General features: G+C 37.9%; 5 protein-coding genes across 8 annotated transcripts; 3 read left to right on the top strand and 2 right to left on the bottom strand.

The window, feature by feature from the left end:
* Nucleotides 1–1,238: 1,238 nt before the first annotated feature.
* Nucleotides 1,239–4,684, top strand: LOC117126866. Its single transcript, XM_033276053.1, has 3 exons — nt 1,239–1,515; nt 3,689–3,860; nt 3,961–4,684. The coding sequence occupies exons 1-3, from the start codon at nt 1,259–1,261 to the stop codon at nt 4,024–4,026; spliced, it is 495 nt and encodes a 164-aa protein (XP_033131944.1). The 5' UTR covers nt 1,239–1,258; the 3' UTR covers nt 4,027–4,684.
* Nucleotides 4,685–4,913: 229 nt separating this feature from the next.
* Nucleotides 4,914–8,502, top strand: LOC117126585. The gene is made up of 3 exons (XM_033274999.1): nt 4,914–6,065; nt 6,138–7,073; nt 7,152–8,502. Exons 1-3 carry the CDS (start codon nt 4,998–5,000, stop codon nt 7,209–7,211), a joined length of 2,064 nt encoding a protein of 687 aa, XP_033130890.1. The 5' UTR covers nt 4,914–4,997; the 3' UTR covers nt 7,212–8,502.
* Nucleotides 7,102–8,158, bottom strand: LOC117126586 (uncharacterized protein At4g04775-like). Its single transcript, XM_033275008.1, has 2 exons — nt 7,850–8,158; nt 7,102–7,782 (listed from the first exon to the last, which is right to left on the bottom strand). Exons 1-2 carry the CDS (start codon nt 8,021–8,023, stop codon nt 7,495–7,497), a joined length of 462 nt encoding a protein of 153 aa, XP_033130899.1. The 5' UTR covers nt 8,024–8,158; the 3' UTR covers nt 7,102–7,494.
* A 186-nt stretch (nt 8,503–8,688) lies between the features above and the next one.
* On the top strand, nt 8,689–15,555 carry LOC103832208. 3 transcript variants are annotated; one of them, XM_009108173.3, is made up of 20 exons: nt 8,690–10,168; nt 10,735–10,820; nt 10,898–11,072; nt 11,154–11,242; nt 11,314–11,397; nt 11,490–11,795; nt 11,931–11,988; nt 12,189–12,318; nt 12,404–12,534; nt 12,599–12,727; nt 12,833–13,080; nt 13,176–13,388; nt 13,491–13,691; nt 13,777–13,830; nt 13,900–13,965; nt 14,070–14,201; nt 14,288–14,341; nt 14,440–14,499; nt 14,574–14,960; nt 15,039–15,555. In XM_009108173.3, the coding sequence occupies exons 1-20, from the start codon at nt 8,980–8,982 to the stop codon at nt 15,195–15,197; spliced, it is 3,951 nt and encodes a 1,316-aa protein (XP_009106421.1). In that variant the 5' UTR covers nt 8,690–8,979; the 3' UTR covers nt 15,198–15,555. The 3 variants fall into 3 exon arrangements, with proteins under 3 accessions (XP_009106420.1, XP_009106421.1, XP_009106422.1); XM_009108172.3 differs by having other exon boundaries at nt 8,689–10,168; nt 10,898–11,242; XM_009108174.3 differs by having other exon boundaries at nt 8,980–10,168; nt 10,898–11,242; nt 15,046–15,555.
* A 355-nt stretch (nt 15,556–15,910) lies between these two features.
* On the bottom strand, nt 15,911–18,543 carry LOC103832209 (beta-1,3-galactosyltransferase 7). 2 transcript variants are annotated; one of them, XM_009108176.3, is made up of 8 exons: nt 18,285–18,543; nt 18,105–18,204; nt 17,497–17,555; nt 17,249–17,412; nt 16,811–17,156; nt 16,611–16,736; nt 16,420–16,529; nt 15,911–16,324 (listed from the first exon to the last, which is right to left on the bottom strand). In XM_009108176.3, the coding sequence occupies exons 1-8, from the start codon at nt 18,380–18,382 to the stop codon at nt 16,176–16,178; spliced, it is 1,152 nt and encodes a 383-aa protein (XP_009106424.1). In that variant the 5' UTR covers nt 18,383–18,543; the 3' UTR covers nt 15,911–16,175. The 2 variants fall into 2 exon arrangements, with proteins under 2 accessions (XP_009106424.1, XP_009106423.1); XM_009108175.3 differs by having other exon boundaries at nt 17,249–17,421.
* Between the last annotated feature and the right edge of the window lie 989 nt (nt 18,544–19,532).

The following is a 19,532-nucleotide window of genomic DNA, read 5'->3' on the forward strand; positions in this document are numbered from 1 at the left end:
AATTGTTAATTTAGATAATAAAAATGGTTTTGGGCGGTTAAAACAATGTGCCACATACATTGTAGCAAATTTGGTAGTTGCTGCATTTTGGTTAAAACTCCCAATGTTTTTGGGTTAATCTACCGCCCTGAACGTGCATGGGTAATAGTAACACACCGAAATGCTATATAGATATGCACGAAGAGAAAAATGAATGATACTTGTATTAAATATTGTAAAATAAAATCAATCTACTAAAGCAAAACACGATGTAGAAACGTTTTTTTGGTTGAATAATTCAACATTTATCCATTTTTTTTGTAAAATAATAATAAAATATCTGCATGAAAATCAGATCAGATTCATACGATAGAGCTTTAGGCTTTAGCAATATGGCATTCACATTTCGCAATGGCAAGGGTCGTATTAACGGATATCGCCTCCCCTGGATATCCCCTTTCGCTGTCTGCTTTGTTGTTTTTATTTTATTGCCATATTTTCATATCTTTTATAATACATTTCTTGTTATTGTGAAGATTGAAGACTACGAAGTGGTGGAAGATGCCACACTAATTATTATCACTGATTAAATAATTAACTAATGCACTATCAAGTTAAAGTGTTTTAATTTTATGTAATATATAATTGAAAATTAACCTCTAATGGTTTAAAAGCATATCATAAAAGCAGTGGTCCGAGGGATATCAAATTTCTTTTGCTTATTTATTCAACCACAGAGATCCACATTTTTTAAATAATCATACCATGGTTTTGGAAAATTGTTGTTGTTAGTCAGATTATTATAAATTTTATATTGTGAGATTCGTATCATCATTTTAATAACATTTTAGCATTTTCCTTGTATTACTAGAACATGATTAATGAAAAGTTCTTAAGATGAAATTTTTAGTAAAATATAAAAAACCATCTCTTAACTTTTAACTAAAAAAACTAAGAAGCTATTTTAGTATATCAAATAGGAAATGCCCAAATGATTTGCAATATAAATCTTGACCCAATATAAGCCCATTAAATCCATCTTAGTGGTAACCATTAATGTACCATTATCTGAATATTTATGAATGAAATTGACTAAGCTGTTTATGATCGTTGACCGTGGAGTAGTTAGACTGAACAGTGGACAGCCCCGCACGAGATGTTAACACGTGTCATCCCGATTAAGAAAGAGATTTGTGTATTGCTTGATTTGTTTAATAATCCTAATCCTAATTAACAGCAACAATTCGAGTCGAGAAAAATCATTTTCAAAGAATGCAAAATGGGAGATGATAATCCAAGGATCATGCACGGTGTGATCATCACCGTCTACGTTGATCGTCGAACGTCCCCTGTCCGATCGTTTCGAGCTAGACGGAGAAATGAATGTACGTGGAATCGTGAGATTGGAAGGGCGCGTGGGTATGATCGGAGAGCGAATTTGCTAGCGTATATTCGAGAGATGAAAGCTGAAAGTCTAGCCGGAGATTTGAAAGGTGACGACGACGTCGTAGAGAGTAACATCAAACCCGGCGGAAGGTAACGGGCTTTTATTATTTAAATGGGCTGGATATGGGCCATCACTTATGAAGGCATCTTATTTACTGACTTGTAAGCTTATGTAAATATTGAAGAGCAAGTAAGCAGTTGCGTCTGAATAATCTGAATTTTGATTAGGACTACTAGGGCCGGCGTCCGCGCTGCGCGCAGATTACATGTTTAATAAAAATCAGGTGAATTAAAATTGTGTGTTTTTTGGTTTCTGAAAGGATAAGTTAAGTTTTGTTTTTTTATACAGGGGAGAAGTTCGAAACGGTGATCATTTTTTTTTAAAAAACAACTGTAAGTATGAATAATAAATAGTTTTGAGGAATTCGATATTTGAATGAGAAAATAATCTTTGTGTGTGACAATTTAATTGACGTAGGAAGTGGTAACGTAAATGTTTTAAAAGTTGACTGGTGGTGTTTGCTATGAGGCTTAAGATAGCAGTTTATTCCTCTTTTGGAAGCGTTGAATGATATCAATTTCGTTGTTAAAGTAGAAGCGCGTTCCAGGTGTTGCTGTGAGTGATAGTTTTTCTGAAAAAGGCAAATATTTGTTAGCATTTAGTTTTTTGTAAAGTTTATGTTTAGTTTATTACCTTCATGTATCCGTGGAATGATACTTGTGATGATTACGACTTGTTTTTTCCTTGTTGATATGCGATTTAACTCCCTGAAATTAGATGCCTCCTTGTCCCATAAAGTTAGACGTACCAATTTCGATCTACAAATAATTATTGTATTAGATTTTGTTTAGTTGTAAACCAATTATTACTTAATAAAAAGTTTGTACCTGTCTAAACGTAATCCAATGATGATTTTTGAATCTGTGTAGTGGTTATATAAATCACTTCCTTGGATGAGGCAAATGCGGCCAACAACATCTGTAGGAATAATTTGGTTGTTTGGAAAAAAATTAGGATTTATTTTTGTGTGAGAGAGTTTTTGTTTTTTTTTTACCTGGTAGGAAGTTGGTTTCACTTGCTAAGCTGATCAACTGGGTGTAGCGTTGTGGCCGGAATATGTATGAAGGAATCGGTGCAATGTTTTCTTGAATCAGTGTAATAGTTGTTGTTTCTTTGATATTGATTATGTATGGTTGATCGGTAAGCCTGTAACGTTGGTTATTGGGGAGGAGATTAAAATATCTAATGTGATAAATTTTCCCTTCTTCGAAGCGTTGGTACATTGTGTCAGACGTAGAAATAGGTACCTTCCCCTCTATTTTTTGTTCCTGTTTAGTGGTTAGAAGCAATCATTTGAAATATAGTTGGAATAATTAAAAATATGAATTTTAGACAAACCTGGATGTCAAGACATATGAAAGTTGTCCCTAGGAAAGCATCTTTATTTTTGTGATTTGTGATGGGCCAGACCCTAAGGATCCTAACGATTATTGGATGAGGTTCGAGAGTGTTGTCCTAATTGCTTTGATCTTGTGGTGCATGTGCTACATAGATAAGAATGAGAATTAGTATTTTTTTGGCAATTTTGTTTAAATTTTTTTTTTTGAAGTGAACATAGTTAGGGTGTGTTTTTTTTAAGTATTGTCATGGTTTTTTTTAAAGTTTAAGTAGGCCGGGCCATAATTATAGGTGGTAGTAGTAAATTTGTTGGGTGGGTTTGATAGTAGAATTTAGTTTTTTATAGAAATTTACAGGGACTGTGTGTGAAATGAGGGGGTTTTGTTATCTTGGGCGTACTATTTTAAGATCAAAGGGAACTTAGGCGGTTTGCACATTGTTATAGAAAACAGTTGAAATAAAAAATTGTCTGAAATAATAGAAAATGCAAAAGAAAATAGTTTGACAGTTGAAATAAGTAATGGGATGGGCTGGAAAATTTTTTAATCTGGCCCAACAGCAAAGAGACGGAGACAGCAATTTCGTGAGCGAAACCGGTTAACGGGCTGGGCTGCAATTACGATTTGTTGGTCTGGGTTATCAGTGACGTGGCAGAATGAATGGCTGAGAATATTTTGCCTATGTGGCATCCTTTATAACATCCAAAATTAGTAGCTTTTATATAGTAGGATTATGATGGCTGGAGAGAGTAGCTTATGCAAAATTTAAAACCTCTTACGATTAAACCTTACTTCTTTAATATGTTTTGATTTGTCTATTTTTTTCGTGATTGATAATTAAATAATGTATTAAGTAATATTTACATTTCTTGTTAATTTTAAAATGGCAGAAGAAGAAACGAAGGTGGCTAAGAAAAATTATGAGTAAGCTCCGGCCGTTTCGTCGGAAAAATAGGACGTGGAAGTACCGTCATTTTGCACCAGATGAAGAAGAAGAGGGAGAAGCAAAGAGTAAACCTTACCGTTCAGATCTTTGGGTACTACTTCGACTTCATATTCCAGTTATCTTTTCTTTACAGAACTTGTTTTATTTGAAACTATTCTTAATCAATCTTCTTCTATGTTTTCTGAATTAAGAAAAAGCTTAAACAAGTAGTTGGAGGGTTATCACGCGGCTGCATACGAAGTAGAAGAAACGCATGAAGGTAAAACAAGAATCAGGAACAGATACTTTTGTCCGAAGTTGACAGTGAGGAGTGAGTAGTGCTGTAGTGACTACATCTTTTGATTCCACACAACTTTTTTTTTAATTTTTCGTTCGGAACGGAAGGAAGATAATTAGACTATATCTTTGTATTAATTAAGTTGAATTTGTATCAAACTATTAACACATGGATTAGACTATATCAGTATTTTCACAACTTTTTAACTTGCATTATTTTCGATAATCTTGATGGATTATCTTATATGCGCATTAATCAAGCCACCTAAAATTCTATTTCAGTCACTTAGTTTGGCCATCTAATTTTGTCCCCAATATAACTATAGCCATAGCATTCTAAATATAACGGGTTTATAGTTTGATTAGTGGGCTCAAAGAGTCATTTTCATATTAATGCATAGCATATGTAAAAACATCACATGCAATTATTACATCCTCCTCCCTTCTTCACCAATCAAAATCATACTTCTTTTTTTTTGGTTTTGTCATAGAGCAAATCCAACAAGAAGCAAACAGTCATATCGTCGTAATCGGGTTGACGATCTATTTCCCCCTGAGAAGTATCATATATCACTAGATACACACAGACTTTTGATCCCGTTCTATTTCCCCACAAAATAAAAGTTCGAATCGTATATCCCCCCAATTTGAAAGATCGAGTTCTGTTTCCCCATACCGTCGAAGTTAAGCATTGCAATACACATAGGTTTGGATTAACGCCGGTTTACTGTTTATCATTTAACCGTAAACCTATTGTTGCCCAACAAAAACCGCGATTTAACCGAAAAGATCCGTTTAAGATCCGATTAAAACCTGATTAAAACCCGATTATAACCCAATTGTTATTGGTTTAACCCGAAAACATAAACCCCCAAATCCCCAGTGTTCTTCATCGACAAAGAAACCCTAGAAAGATTTATCAGCCGATTTTAGTTGATTACAAGTAGAAAAAATGGAGACGGTCAGTGAAAACACGATTCCTTCCCTTAGGGATGAATCAGACGACGAAGAAGAGATGGAGAGACACGCTTTCCGGGTTGAAGAAGATGTAGCTGCATTCATCAACGAACCTCCCATCCGACATAACATCTATCCCGATACCGAGAATGATAGTGATACAGATGAGGAGGAAGATGGTGAAGAGCAACAAATGAAACGACAGAGGACAAGAGAGCGTTATCGAATTAGAAGAGGTGATGGGAATCTCTTCGAGGGCCAAGTATTCTTCAATGGAGTTGCATTCAAAGAGGCGGTATTGGACTACGCTCTAAAGACTGGTCACAATATCAAGCAGTATAGGTATGACAAAACCAAACTTGGTTTTAGTTGTGTTGGTCGAAATGTGGATTCACACTGTCAGTGGCGTGTTTATTGCTCGAGTAAAGGAGAACCAGAGAGATGGTATGTTAAAGTGTACAAGAATGAACACAGCTGTGTTCCAAATGGAGAATGTGAGATGCTTAAGGTCCCTGTGATAGCTAGGCTGTTTGTTGATAAGATAAGAGAAGAACCAAAATATTTCATGCCAATGAAGATAGAAGAACTGATCAAGGAGAGGTGGAAGATCACGGTTTCTAGAGCACAATGTCAAGCTGCTCGAAATAAAGCAATGGCGTGGATTCAGAAGGAGTATGAGACTCAGTTTGCTCGAATCCGAGACTATGCTGCCGAGATTCTCGAGTCAAATATCAACTCTTCGGTGGAAGTCGAGACCAAGAGAAATGAGGAAGGAAAAGATGTGTTCAACCGTTTCTATGTGTGTTTCGATGTGCTTAGGAGGTCATGGCAGGATACATGTAGACCTCTTATTGGGATGGATGGCACATTCTTGAGAGGAAAAACTAAAGGACAGTTGTTAGTGGCTCTTGGTCGAGATGGGGATAATTCAATCTACCCCATTGCTTGGGCAGTTGTTCAAGTGGAAAACACTCCAAATTGGGTGTGGTTTGTGAAGCATATCAAGACAGACTTGGGTTTAGGAGATGGTGATGGATATATTATGGTCTCCGATCGTCAGAAGGTAAGCTTTGATTATCATGTAATTTTTTTCTAAAAATATAATTTTCTTATGTTTGTGTGTGGTCGGTTTCAGGGACTGATCAAGGCAGTTCAGTTGGAGCTTCCGAAGATGGAGCATAGAATGTGTGTTCGACACATTTATGGAAACGTGAAAGCTAAACATGGAAAGAAGAGTGACATGAAGAAGTATATTTGGCAACTTGCTTGGAGCTATAATGAGGCGGAGTACAAGGAGAATCTAGATAGGCTGTTCAACTACGACTCAGAGGTGTATGCAGATGTGATGAAGACTAATCCAATGACTTGGGTTAGAGCTTTCTTCAAGTTGGGGAACTATTGTGAAGACGTCGAGAACAACTCAACTGAATCTTTCAACGCCTCCATCGTTTCTGCCCGTGAAAAGCCAATGGTACCAATGTTGGATACCATTGCGCGTCTTGCAATGGTGCGTATCGCTTCTAGATATCTGATTGCTCAAGATCACAAGAGCATATGCACACCTTACGTGGTTGATATACTCGCTTTGGAGCACAAAAAAGCATCACAGTGTACTGTTTATAGAAGCACAAATGGTATGTGGTTGGTGAATGTTGATGCTTGTTCTTACCGTGTCAATTTGGAGAAGCGGACATGCACGTGTTCCAAATGGGATATCACTGGGATCCCTTGTGAACATGGATACGGTGTCATCTTGGATAGGAAACTAGACGCTGAGGATTTTGTGTGTCACTGGTTTCGGACCACACTGTGGAGGAGGACATACGAAGAAGGCATAACACCATTAAGAGGAGCACGATTTTGGCCAACTTCTTCAGCCCCTGAAGTGCATCCCGCTCCTGAGCCAGACCAGCCTGGTCGCAAAAAGAAGAAAGACAACAAAAGGAAAAAGGGCAAAAATGAGTCTCCTGTGAAGAAGAAACCGAAGACGTTGAAGCGCATTATGCATTGTGGACTTTGTGGTGCGCCTAACCACAATATTCGTTTTCATAAGGAGGGACCCCATAAGAAGGTATGATTCATTTTTCATATCCTCTAACTGGTTCTCCTTTCATTACTTACATAAGACTCTTTTTTTTAATCTTTATAGGCTCCACAAGCTGAACCATCTCAAACCTTTGCTAGTCAAGGTGAATCCTCTCAAGCTTGATGTTCTTTAGCGGTAACTACAGTAGGAAAGGAAGAGCAAGAAGTATTTTTTGGGTTGTGTCTTCTTTCTTTTTTCGGCTATTTTGTTGTTGTCATCTTCATGGTTGATGAACAAGAATCCTTCTACTTATTTTGGTGTTTTCTTCCTTTTGTATGGACATGACTCGATCATGTAGGTTATAACCAAGAAAATACCAACATTTTCATTCATTAAACAACATAAAAAACGTCAAGTACAAGTACTACTTCATAGCATTAAACAACATTTATCGAAATGAAATCCATCACACAAGCTTAATGATGACAAACCCAACAACACAAGCTATTACAATTCCAGCACACATCTTCTTCATGCTCCATTTCGCTTCCTTTAACACTTCCTCCATCTTGTCGAAAAGCTCTGTCTCTAGCTTCATCTCCATCTTCTCAAATACCTTCTTCTCACTTTCTCCTCGTTCCATCATAACTTCTTTCACCAATTCTTCAAGATTACTCATTTTGTTCTTCAGAACATTAATCTCTTCTAACAATGCCTCATCCACCCACTTGAAGAAATGATTATCATTCTCAAGCTAAAATCGATCAATGAAGTTAAAATCTGAGTTATTGCACAATCAAATTAATAAGAGTAAGCATTACCTTTTTTGAAACAGCATAAGAACACCTATGGTAACGACGATACGGATTTTTGTCTGATCTTGACATCAAAGTCGAGATTTCATATCCGCACCAACACTGTTTTGGGACACCCACGACCCTTTTCTTTGAACGCACCATTGACGACCCACTTGAAGCTCCAGAAACATCACTCATCTTTCAATTTCTCTTATCTCTCCCACAAATCAATTTCCCCAATTCAATTTTGTTAGGGTTCGTGACTGTAATTGTTTTAGGAATCGGGGATTTTAAAGACTAGGGTCGGGTTTTCAAACGGGTGTGGTTATGTTTAAAATGGGTTTATTTTGGTTAGCTACTGGTTCACCCAAGTAAACCATTAAATTCGACGGTATGGGGAAACAGAACTCGATCTTTCAAATTGGGGGGATATAGGATTCGAACTTTTATTTTGTGGGGAAATAGAACGGGATCAAAAGTCTGTGTGTATCTAGTGATATATGATACTTCGCTTTGGGATCAAACATACTACGAAGGCACCAAAAATGTGAAGTTAAAAGAGGATCTAAATTAAACTTCTGTAAAAGAAAATGACCAATATCTCAATTTACTGTAAAAAGAGGGATTACATAACAAATAAGAAAAAAGGGAGTTAAAAGAAAGAAGGAAAAAAAAAAAGGCATATCGGTACGCTTTTATGAAAGAGTGGAATGAATTAACGTGTTGGCATCTCGTGAGTCATCCAACGAGTAAGAATCCACCACGTGTCGAAACGAACGCGGTGCACGAGTGCTACCCTACGCCCCACACCTCGCTATCATACACTCGGAATAAAAAAAAAAAAAAAAATTCTCGAAAAGATGAACCGTTCCTCTGTTACCTGCAAATAACGCGGTGAAAGGATCCGAAAGAACATGAACCAGAGAAACTCGACGAAACCCTAATCTTACCCCACGCTTCTATCAATCATCATCATCATCCTCATCTTCGTATCTTCTCCAATCGTTCGAATCTGAAATTGATTGGGGGAAGCTAGGGTTAGCAGATTCGCGAAATTAGGGTTAGGGTTTTGATTATCGGAAATTGAAGGCGGAGTGTTAGGGCTACGCTTCCATGGGCCTAGCGGGAGGTTACGGCGGCGGTTTGAGTCGGTTATGAGCGTTGACCAATGCCAGCGGCGGGAGAAGATGATGGGTAGGGGAGTGGACGGAGGCTGCGGTGCTGAGGAGAGGCCTTGTAGACCATCTCGCAGGGATAGCAAAGGATTCGAGGAGGAGAGGAGTTCGCGGGGAATCGATTTGTTAGCTCAGGCGAGCAAGCATCTCTCCGAGAGGTCTCCGTATGATGTTAACGAAGATGGCTCGAGTGTTGGTGTGAGTGTGGGGACTTTGCCTATTGCGTTGGCTAATTTGCTGAACCAGAAGGATGATAAGAAGCGGCATAAGAAGTCTCACCATGGGGGTGAAACGAAGAAGAAGAAGTCTTCTAGGCAAGGGGAGAAGCTGAGGGCTGGGAGCATTTGGGTTGAGCGTCAGGAGTATTTTAGGCGGTTAGAGTTGCCTGATTTGGAAACTTTGTCGGATTTAGCGTCTCTAAGGTCTTTATCTTCTCGAGGGTGCTTTTCAGTTCCATCTGTGGAGTATGAGTCGATTGATGTACAACAGAGAGAAACTGATGCGAGTGAAAAGAGTGAGGATGCTGTTGGTAAAGAGGTTAACGAAGATATTGTGCAGCCAATGAGTGTTGACAACGTGGGGGATGAGGTCTCGTCAGGGGCAGACTATTCTGGTAGTTTAGAATGGGTTTTAGGTTGCAGAAATAGGATTTTGTTGGCATCAGAAAGGCCCTCCAAGAAGCGGAGGCGTATTGGTAGTGATGCAGGTTTGGAGAAATTAGTGGTTGCCGCTCCTTGCAGAGGGGATGCATTGTTATGTGATTTTTGCTGCACTGGTGATGCTAAGGAACATCATAACCAGTTGATTGTTTGCGCTTCCTGCAAAGCTACAGTTCATAGAAAATGCTATGGTGTGGTTGAAGATACGGATGAGACTTGGTTGTGCTCTTGGTGTGAAATGGAGAGTGGTGGTAGTGATTCTGAAAGACCATGCTTGCTTTGTCCGAAAAAGGGTGGCGTTCTGAAACCTGTTGTCTCAAAAACTGAGAATGGCGGGCCGCCGGAGTTTGCTCATCTGTTTTGTTCTTTGTGGATGCCTGAGGTGTACATAGAAGACTTGAATAAAATGGAGCCGATCTTGAATTTGCCTGGAATAAAAGAAACTCGCAGGAAGTTATTGTGTAACTTGTGCAAGGTGAAATCTGGTGCTTGCATTCGGTGTTGTAATGGTAGGTATTGTTTCTTTCTGTGCATCCGGTCTACTTCTGACCATGGGTAACACTGATACTCTTCATGACATGTTCTGTTGTATAATGGTCTTTTCCTTAAGCTGCTACTTTCTTAGAAGTTGGAATTGTGCAAAAAAGTATGCGTAGGACAAACATATAGGACTAGTTGTTGCTCGATCCCCTTAGAAAAAACCTACATTTCATCTGAAATTGGGTTCATCTGCCTATACGGCTATGCTCGCAGTTTTAGTCTAGATAACTCAACTGTCTAGATCATTTATTAACTTGAATATGCTTTGTTGAGACTGTTCACCGCAGTGGAGTGTTAAGTATTTTATATCGTTTGTTCTTCGATGAATATTTTGCTATGCTGGGTTGCTGTGAAAGTGAATTTGCACACAGCTTGGACCTAACTAAAATAAATAGGCAAATGTCTATGCTTCCCATGTTCTTACTTGATTTACTTGACCAACTTTATGGCTGCATTCTACTTGTCACATTTTTCTTCGATTCTGTGTTCTATCCAGATGAGTTATTGATACTTCTTTACAATCTCTTGATTATAGCAACATGCCGAACATCTTTCCATCCTATATGTGCAAGGGAGGCAGGGAATAGGCTAGAAATCTGGGGAAAACACGGGTGTGACACTGTAAGTTTCATTCCTTACAGAACGAAATCATTGACACTAGTGATGTTTATTCTTTAACAATGTAAGAAATTTTGTAGGTTGAACTGCGAGCTTTCTGCTCTAAGCATTCAGATATTCAAGAAAGTGGAAGGCCTATAGAGGGAGGAGAAATCAATGCAGCCGATAGTCGTCCTCCTGAAAGTAATCTTCCATCAGAATCTGTAAGAGATCAGCCAAGTAATGATGAGATTGGAGTTGACGTAGGAACACCAGGTACACGTTCTGATATTTCGAGAAACAGTGAGTTGCGAGAACTTGGATCACCGCGTTCAGAATTTAACTTGTCTGCAACAGACATTGTTGAATCAGGGATTACTGGGAGAAGCACCGATGACGAAAAGACTCAATCCGAGTCTCTTAGTTTTGGGTTGATTCTGAAAAAGGTGTGCATATACTATTAAGTTGGATCATCTGTACCTGTTGACTCTCTTGCTCATTGATTAACATTTTTTAGTTGATCGACCTGGGGAAAGTGAATGTGAAGGATGTGGCTGAAGAGATTGGGGTCAATCCTGATTCTTTAAATGCCAAACTTATGGTAACGTTTTAAAACTTCTCATATACCTGCTTAAAACGTCTGTGTCCTCATTGTGGGTTTGTGTATATTGATTTCAAAGTTTTGCGTTACAGGATGGAGACTTGTTGCCTGATTTACTAGGCAAGATAGTTAAATGGCTTGGCCAGCATGCACACATGGGAACTAGGAACAAAGGCGAAATTTCTAAAAGTACGAAACCTACTAAATCTGAGCGTCGGGCTGCTATCTGTACTGAAGACATGGTGATGCTAGATTCTGACATCTTGAATCCGACATGTACCCCTACTGAAAATTGTATTGGTAATGGTGTTGTGGCTGATGAAGCTAAAGCTAATAGTCCAGTTGTGAAAAATGGAAGCAGTGGGAATTTGTCATCTGATCTTTCTTCAGAAGAACAGGTAACTCCCATGGTTCGCACTACTTGTAAGATATTTCACCAAAGGTTGAAACGTAGATGCTGCACTATTTCTGTTTTTATGCACAAGGAACTCCTGATGAGATTTTGGACATTGTGCCTTGTTTCTCGTATGCAGAAATTAGCAGTGCTTGATCAGGAAGGTCATCTTGGGAAAAGTTCAGTTAATCTTTCTGGTATGTTCTTCTAAGTTTTCACTATTTATTCGTGCATATCTCATGTATCCTCCATGTAGTATTTTCTTCATTTGTGTTACATAGCTGTGTAGAGTTTTTCTATTGAGGAAGCCTCTTCATGGTCCATTGTTTATCACGGTTAATAGATAATCTTCGTTGATGGTAGCTGCTGCTCATCTTAATTTTGATTCGTTTCGTAGATGATCACGGAGAACAATCAAATCCCAGTTCGTCTGGACTAATGGTGGAGAATGCCTTTTCCTTGAGGCCAAATAGTTGTCAAAATCGTGGAATTTTGAGCTGTCCAAGCCCGATTATCTTGGATCTCCTGTAAGCTTCATAACACATTTGGGAGACAGTCTCTGTTATTCTCGCTACATAAAATATATCACTTTTTTTATTTATGATGATTCAGTGATCATGAGGCATATCCTGGTTTCCATCCTCATCCTTATATCCACAAAGAATTGTCAGAGATGGACAAGGGAAAGACCCTGAAAAGCAGCACGAATTCTTATGTGGATAGGATGACAACCGAAACTGATGGTAAAAGAATTTACGATCTATGCCACAGCTTTAGGACATTTGGTAACATTATAACATTTGGCAGGCTGTCAGTTAGCTAAAGCTAGGAAATTGGGCATACTAGATCTGTCTCCCATAGATGAAGTGGAAGGAGAGCTTCTATATTATCAACTTCAGTTACTTGGCACCGCAGTTTCAAGAAAGCAACTCTCGGGTGATTTTTTATCCCTTTGTTATTTGCATGTTCCCGATTCTTCATGTTTTCTGCACTATATAACAATTTCTGTAATGTTATACTAAAGCTGCTTCCGTTTCTCAGACGATCTAGCCTACGAAGTTACCAAAAAGCTGCCCCTGGAGATTGATGAAGAGCATGGACGAAGATGGGATGATGTTCTGGTCAACAAATATTTCCATGATGTCAGGGAAGCAAGAAAGCAAAGTAGGAAAGAGAAAAGGCACAAAGATGCCCAGGCTGTTCTAGCTGCTGCTACTGCTGCAGCGGCAACATCTTCTCGGAATACATCGCTCAGGAAAGATATGGCAGAAGAACCTGCTCAACAAGAGGTTTGTTGTTGCTACGTTTTGAGTTTTCCACATGTTTTATTTTTTCTGTGCCATATTTCTTATTTTTGTTATTTTCCTTGTTTTAAATCGGACAGATGAGTACTTCTAGACGTAAAGTTTCTGGCAGCGCTCATCTAGTTCCACAGACAAAGGAAACACTTTTAAAGATGCCTGTTTCCGGTTCACCATCAGAGAAGCGGTCTGATCATCGTACACCCGACCTTTCATCAGAAAAACCACGAAGTTGTGATATCTGCAGACGCTCTGAAACTATATGGAACCTGATTGTAGTGTGCTCTAGTTGCAAGGTGATAAGACATTTCCTGTGAATTTTTTCTCATGATTTATTCTTTCTAGGGACAGCTTTTATTTTATGCAAGATATGGTATCTGATCATGCTCCAATTACAGGTTGCTGTTCACATGGATTGCTACAAATGTGCTAAAGAATCTACTGGTCCTTGGTACTGCGAACTATGTGCGGAATCTACTGGTTCTTTCAATTTTTGGGAAAACCCGTCTTCGACTACAGAGTGCAGTTTATGTGGAGGCACAACTGGGGCTTTTAGGAAAGCCACAAACGGCCAGTGGGTGCATGCATTTTGTGCGGAGGTGAAGTTTCCTTTATTCGCAGGGTCTTGCGTACTATATCCAGTAATGATCATTGCAAATGATTTGGTTATTTAATTTCTTGCAGTGGTCTTTGGAATCAACTTTCAGAAGGGGGCAAACAAATCCTGTGCAGGGAATGGTGGGTTTATATTATTATAATGCAGAATCAGTATCAAATTCTAAAGCTTAATATATGATGCTTTGTTAGGAGTCACTGGCCAAGAGCACCAGTACTTGTTGTGTATGCCAACGGATATATGGTGCATGCTTTAAGGTATGGTATCTGACGCTTATTTACTCGTTTGTTTTTAATCCGAAGACATCTAGCTTCAAGTATTGGGACAAAGATTAATCAAAACCTTGTTTGTCATTAAACAGTGTAGTTATGGCAACTGCCAGGCGACATTCCACCCAACCTGTGCCAGAAGTGCTGGTTTTCATATGATTGGTGGTGGGAAGCTTCCGCATAAGGCTTACTGTGAGAAGCACAGCTTGGAACAGAAGGCAAAGGTCTTACTTAGAATCTCTTTAGTCATTTTTATGATGGTCCACTTGCATGATAAGGTTGCTTATATCTCTCTTGGCTGTGTTGGCAGGCCGAATCTCAGAAACATGGGGAAGATGGGCTGAAAAGTCTCAAGCATTATAGGGTAAGAGTTCTTAGCGAAGGCAAAATGATTTTGACATTGCGTACTCTGTTCTCTCGCTTACAAATTGTTTTAATTTTTGTTTACTTTATCTCTTCCAGGTTGAACTAGAGAGGTTGCGACTTCTCTGCGAGCGGATTGTGAAGAGGGAGAAGTTGAAAGTAAGTTACCTAAACACTAGATTTTTCGTTCATTGAATGGGCACTTGACCTTGTACTGGTGTATATAATTGCAGCGAGAGTTGGCTATCTCCTCACATGAGATACTTGCTGCTAGAAGGGACCACGCTGCACGTTCATTTCCAGTCCGTAATCCATTTTCTCCTCCAGAAGTGTCTTCCGACTCAGCTACGACATCAATAAAAGGGCATCCGGATAGTAATGTATCTGGCAGTGAAGCGATACAGAGGTCAGATGATATCACCATTGACAGCACAGCCTCTGTTAAGCAGCGCCGAGGCAAAGGTCCTATTGCAATGGATACTGATCAGAAAACAGACGATAGTGCTACTTCCAAGGGTCGGAGCAAAGTACTTTCTGGGAAAACGGTTCCACGCAAACATTGTATAGTCTCGCCAAGTGTGTCAGAGGATGGAGATGAAGAAGGATCGAAGCCCAAGAAGGTGAGAAGAATCCCTTTGTCCTAAGTTTACTCTTTGTTCCGCTCAACTCAGCTCATTCATGAAAACTGATACTAGCAGCATGTAGAAACGTTTGCGAAGGAGATTGTGATGACATCGGACGAAGCTTCTTTCAAGAATCGGCGGCTGCCAAAGGGCTACTTTTACGTTCCGGTTGATTGCTTGCAAGAAGACAAGCCAAGCAACGACAAGGCGGAGGAGGACTCGTCTGACAAGTGAATCAACAACTACAAGGCTGCTTCTTCTTCAGGTGTGATCTATGTAAGCACAGGGGTTCACGTCAGTTTTGGTTGACTTACCCGTCGTACTGGAAACGTTTCCGGCCATGGAAATGGCGGCATGGGGACAGCGTTGGGATATAAGTCCGAGAAGTTGGAGACGCAACACTTTATGGAAGACGCACGGACGATGAAAGCAATCGAGACGTAGATCATTCGTTTGGTTTTGAAAATTTGTATGTTGCTTAATATAGTGGTTGAATTGATTAGCAAAGAGGAGACTAAATAAATAAAAAATTAAAAAGTGAAGAAAAATGTATTAGTATTTTAAATTTGTATGAGAATTGACTTAAGTTTTACCCTCCTTTTTTTAATCTCTTTACTTCTTTCAATTTTTCATGCTTTTAATCATTTTCTTTACTGCCAGTTCTATACATCTTCCAATTAATCATTTAAACAATGTATATTTCTATTATGTATTTTTTGTTTCTATGTTTATAAAGTTTGTAGATAACACTAAACTTGAATGCATTCTCTAAAATTTTTTTACAGAGGCTATATCATATTTTTCAAAAGTTGCATCATTTTTCTTTTGTATGAAAATAAATATAGTAATTACACATTTGGAATGTCTAAAAGAATGCTCATTTGGCATTGCTTCTGTTCAGCAAGAGACTAAACATGACATAAATCAAGTAGAAGAAGGACAAAGCATAAGCTGATAAACCTGTTAAACCTTCAAATAATAAACTATAAATCACAAAAGAGGAGGGGGCAAGAGATATGTTTCTCCTCAGAACCAAGGCACACTAGAAGAGTCATTTGGGCACACATGTTAAAAAAACATTCTTCATTTTTTAAAGTCCTTGATGTTTCTCTTCAGTATATGAGATTTGTATACCTTTTTGGTTCTTTACAAAAATTGTCATCTCCTCTTAACAACTATCAAAGTTGCCTTACTTGATAAAACACACAAAATTCAAAGAAGTGCATTCCAAACAGCATCTTCTCCTTCACTACACACTTCATGAACAATCTTCATCCTCTCCACCGACTTGCAAATACCACTGCAGCTCCACTCGAACGACGCCACACACACATCTCCCGCCTCTGCCTTCCATCTACAATCTATCCAAATGCAAATCAAAAAAGGAAGATAAACCATCAGAAACCAACCACATAGACAATAGAGAGACTGTTTGATAGTAATTGAGCTTTTTTACCTGGAGGAGTACCACAACAGAAGTTTCTGTCATCAATATGTTCAACCTCAAGTCCAATAAACCATGACCCCAATGACACATCTTCATTTGCATACTTATGCAATATTGGCCTAACACACAAAAGTTTAGAACCTTTTTAAGACCAAACCTATGATGAAGCTGGAAGAAGGCAAGAACACTATACTACTTACTGGTTGACTGATATGTATTTGGCAAGATCCTTGGAGACGGCATAGATCTGTCCCGTAGCGTGTCGAAAGTACTTGTTACCTTCTTCTCCAAACTTCCAGTACTCAGGCTCATGGTACTTCACTGTCCTGCAACACATTTTTTTAAAATAAATAATCTGATTTAAATAAATAAAGATTATTAGGAGAAAGGATATTTTTACTTTTGAGCAAGAACAGGTCCTGACTTCATACAACCGATGTAGACCCTCGGCTTTGACCTGTGACGAGCGAGTGTTGAAGCAAGCATACCGAGGTTTACGTGGACATCATCATCAACTTTGATGTAGAACTCTGCATCCCATCTAGCTACTGCTGTGGAAAAGAATATTTTGGTTTTTGCTGAGAGCTCGTGGTATCCTTCGACATGCTCCAGCCTAAGGAAGTCTTTGTGCTGAGCATCTTCTGAGTCAATAGCTCTGTCCAGTATACTGTTTGAGGTTGCACTGTGTCCAATCATGAACTTGATGACGATTCCTTTCTCTTTCTCTAGTGTCTCTAGCTTCTCTCCTGTAAAAACATTATCCACATATATATATATATATATGTTAGATTTAATAATTAGATTATATTTTAAGGTTTGAGGATCACTAAATATATACCTTGAGGCATCCAGGTTCCTCTGAGGGAGTCACGCCGTTTTCTACTGCTGAATGCTGTGTTGATTCCCATAACCATGAACACTTTCTTCTTTGGGGTGGTTGCTTCTGTTATAGAGGAAGAAAGTGTTTCCTTCTCTTGTGAGGAGACTGACTTATCTAAAGACCTGTCAACACTCCAGATAGAATCAGATAGTCAATAAAAAATTACAATTTAACATATTGATAAAAAAGCTCAATTTGGTACTCACTCTACTGCTTGGTGAGTTCTCAAAACTTGGTCAATTACATCTTTTTCTTGTGTAGCTTTCTGCATTTTGAGCAAAACCAAAACATACAAAGCTCAAAATCCTAAAACTCAAAATCTTTCTGAATTTATCATTATCTTTGTCTTCAATTAAACTACTGAAAACTATGAATTAATCACTAATCACTGAAGTAAACTATGAAAAACTATGAATTAATCACTAATCATGAAGCCACATTCAGAAGTAAAAATCATTCAATTAAACTCCTGAAAACTATGAATTAAGAACTAATCACTGAATTAAACTTATAATTAGAATAAAGAAGTAAAATTATTTACATTAAACTATGAATTAAATCACTAATCATTAAAGCCACATTCAGAAGTAAAAGAATCATTCAATTAAACTCCTGAAAACTAAGAATTAATCACTAATTATTGAATTAAACTAAATTAGAATCAAAGAAGTAAAATTGTTTACATTAAACTATGAATTAATCACTAATCATTAAGCCACATTCAGAAGTAAAAATCATTCAATTAAACTCGTGAAAACTATGAATTAATCACTAATTATTGAATTAAAACTTAATTAGAATCAAAGAAGCTTACTTTCTTATGAGCACAATCGTCAGATACAATCTGGAGTTCATGGTCACGGTGGCGCTGTGAGATCAGCTGACTACCGGAATCAGACGACGGCTCCCACGACCTGAAACAAAAGCAAAAACCTCATCAACGAGAAAGACGAAGAGAGGGCTCCTGAGGATAAAGGTGGAAGCTTTATGGAACCTTGAGGTGAAGATAGCTCCGAGGACGAAGAAGGAGATGCAGATGAACGGAACCCATCTGAGAGAGATGACTCTCCTTGAGACTTTGTGCTTCACCATCGTGGAGAGCTTGAGAGGAGAGAGAGAGAGATGGCAGATTTATAGAGAGAGGAGGAGACAGGAGATCTCGAGGAGACAGTCGAAGAACATTTCAAAGTTATGAAATTTCATGTGAAATGAGAAAATTAAATTTAGAAAGTTTCCAAATATATAACTTTTATTACACTTTTTGTTTGGCTTTTGTAATGTCTTTCACACCGTCTAATATGCCACGTCATTAATTAATATATATATTTTTTTTAAATTATAGAAAAATATATAAAGAAAGGACTGTTATTAATTTATGAAAGGGCTATTGTACTATAGTCACGAGAATTTGGATTGAGATAATCGTGTGTACACGAACCATACTATTGTTTTAGTTATTAAAAAAAAGAAGTGTAAAACCAATTATTAATGTTAATAAAATGGAAGTGTTGGGAAATGTTGATATGAAATTAGAGCAGTTATTGATTAAAAAAAATAAAAAATAGAGCAGTTACATGACAGAAGTGCATGTCCATGAATGAACAATGATGTCGTATAATATATAGTTTAGTCTCCATAATTATATAAGAAGGAGATCTAAGCTAATATTACGAGACGATTGTCAAAGAGGAAATGACATTTTGAATTGAAAAGATTCAAAGTAGACCGTCAAATATGGTTAGGCAGAAGGAGAAGAGTGCATGTCGTCGACCGCATTGACTCCACGTCGCAGACGCCGTGATGTGCGGTTTATGGGGCCTTTTTACAAATTGTCCCATCATCTCAGTAAGTTCATGGGCTTGCTTAACATATAGATAAGCTCATTACTAGTTGCTTTTTATTATTCACAGAGAAGGCTTTAAGTTTGCAAACTCCCACAAGAAATGTTGATGTGGAGAGATTTATAAAGGGCCAAAAATCTTTAGTTTTGATTTGAAAGGATCCGTTTAGTGAAAAATAAAATAAAAATCAAACTCTCTGAAATTTTGAATGAATTATATCTTTCTCCTGAATCATATTTTTAGGTATTTTTGAAAATTTTAGTAAAATTAAAGCTATTTTTTTTTAAAAAAGATAAAAAGTAATTTATTTAAAAAAATCTTATAAAAATGAAAAGATTAGAAATACCATTATTATTTTAAATGTTTCAGTTGTGTATCTAAAATTAGTTTGATGTACACAA

The sequence above is a fragment of the Brassica rapa genome, chromosome A07 (assembly GCF_000309985.2).
Source record: "Brassica rapa cultivar Chiifu-401-42 chromosome A07, CAAS_Brap_v3.01, whole genome shotgun sequence".
Classification (NCBI taxonomy): domain Eukaryota; kingdom Viridiplantae; phylum Streptophyta; class Magnoliopsida; order Brassicales; family Brassicaceae; genus Brassica; species Brassica rapa.

What these genes read in the sequence shown, in the direction of transcription:
- LOC117126866 (XM_033276053.1), top strand. Translation starts at nt 1,259, where the DNA reads ATGGGAGATGATAATCCAAGGATCATGCACGGTGTGATCATCACCGTC. An exon ending in AACATCAAACCCGGCGGAAG is followed by an intron (nt 1,516 to 3,688) that starts GTAACGGGCTTT and finishes GTAATATTTACA; the next exon opens with TTTCTTGTTAATTTTAAAAT. An exon ending in CTTACCGTTCAGATCTTTGG is followed by an intron (nt 3,861 to 3,960) that starts GTACTACTTCGA and finishes TTCTGAATTAAG; the next exon opens with AAAAAGCTTAAACAAGTAGT.
- LOC117126585 (XM_033274999.1), top strand. Translation starts at nt 4,998, where the DNA reads ATGGAGACGGTCAGTGAAAACACGATTCCTTCCCTTAGGGATGAATCA. An exon ending in TGGTCTCCGATCGTCAGAAG is followed by an intron (nt 6,066 to 6,137) that starts GTAAGCTTTGAT and finishes GGTCGGTTTCAG; the next exon opens with GGACTGATCAAGGCAGTTCA. An exon ending in AGGAGGGACCCCATAAGAAG is followed by an intron (nt 7,074 to 7,151) that starts GTATGATTCATT and finishes TAATCTTTATAG; the next exon opens with GCTCCACAAGCTGAACCATC.
- LOC117126586 (XM_033275008.1), bottom strand. Translation starts at nt 8,023, where the DNA reads ATGAGTGATGTTTCTGGAGCTTCAAGTGGGTCGTCAATGGTGCGTTCA. An exon ending in CTTATGCTGTTTCAAAAAAG is followed by an intron (nt 7,783 to 7,849) that starts GTAATGCTTACT and finishes GATCGATTTTAG; the next exon opens with CTTGAGAATGATAATCATTT.
- LOC103832208 (XM_009108172.3), top strand. Translation starts at nt 8,980, where the DNA reads ATGAGCGTTGACCAATGCCAGCGGCGGGAGAAGATGATGGGTAGGGGA. An exon ending in GAAAACACGGGTGTGACACT is followed by an intron (nt 10,821 to 10,897) that starts GTAAGTTTCATT and finishes GAAATTTTGTAG; the next exon opens with GTTGAACTGCGAGCTTTCTG. An exon ending in ATCTTTCTTCAGAAGAACAG is followed by an intron (nt 11,796 to 11,930) that starts GTAACTCCCATG and finishes TCTCGTATGCAG; the next exon opens with AAATTAGCAGTGCTTGATCA.
- LOC103832209 (XM_009108175.3), bottom strand. Translation starts at nt 18,382, where the DNA reads ATGGTGAAGCACAAAGTCTCAAGGAGAGTCATCTCTCTCAGATGGGTT. An exon ending in GGAGCTATCTTCACCTCAAG is followed by an intron (nt 18,205 to 18,284) that starts GTTCCATAAAGC and finishes CTTTTGTTTCAG; the next exon opens with GTCGTGGGAGCCGTCGTCTG. An exon ending in GGACCTGTTCTTGCTCAAAA is followed by an intron (nt 16,737 to 16,810) that starts GTAAAAATATCC and finishes AATGTGTTGCAG; the next exon opens with GACAGTGAAGTACCATGAGC.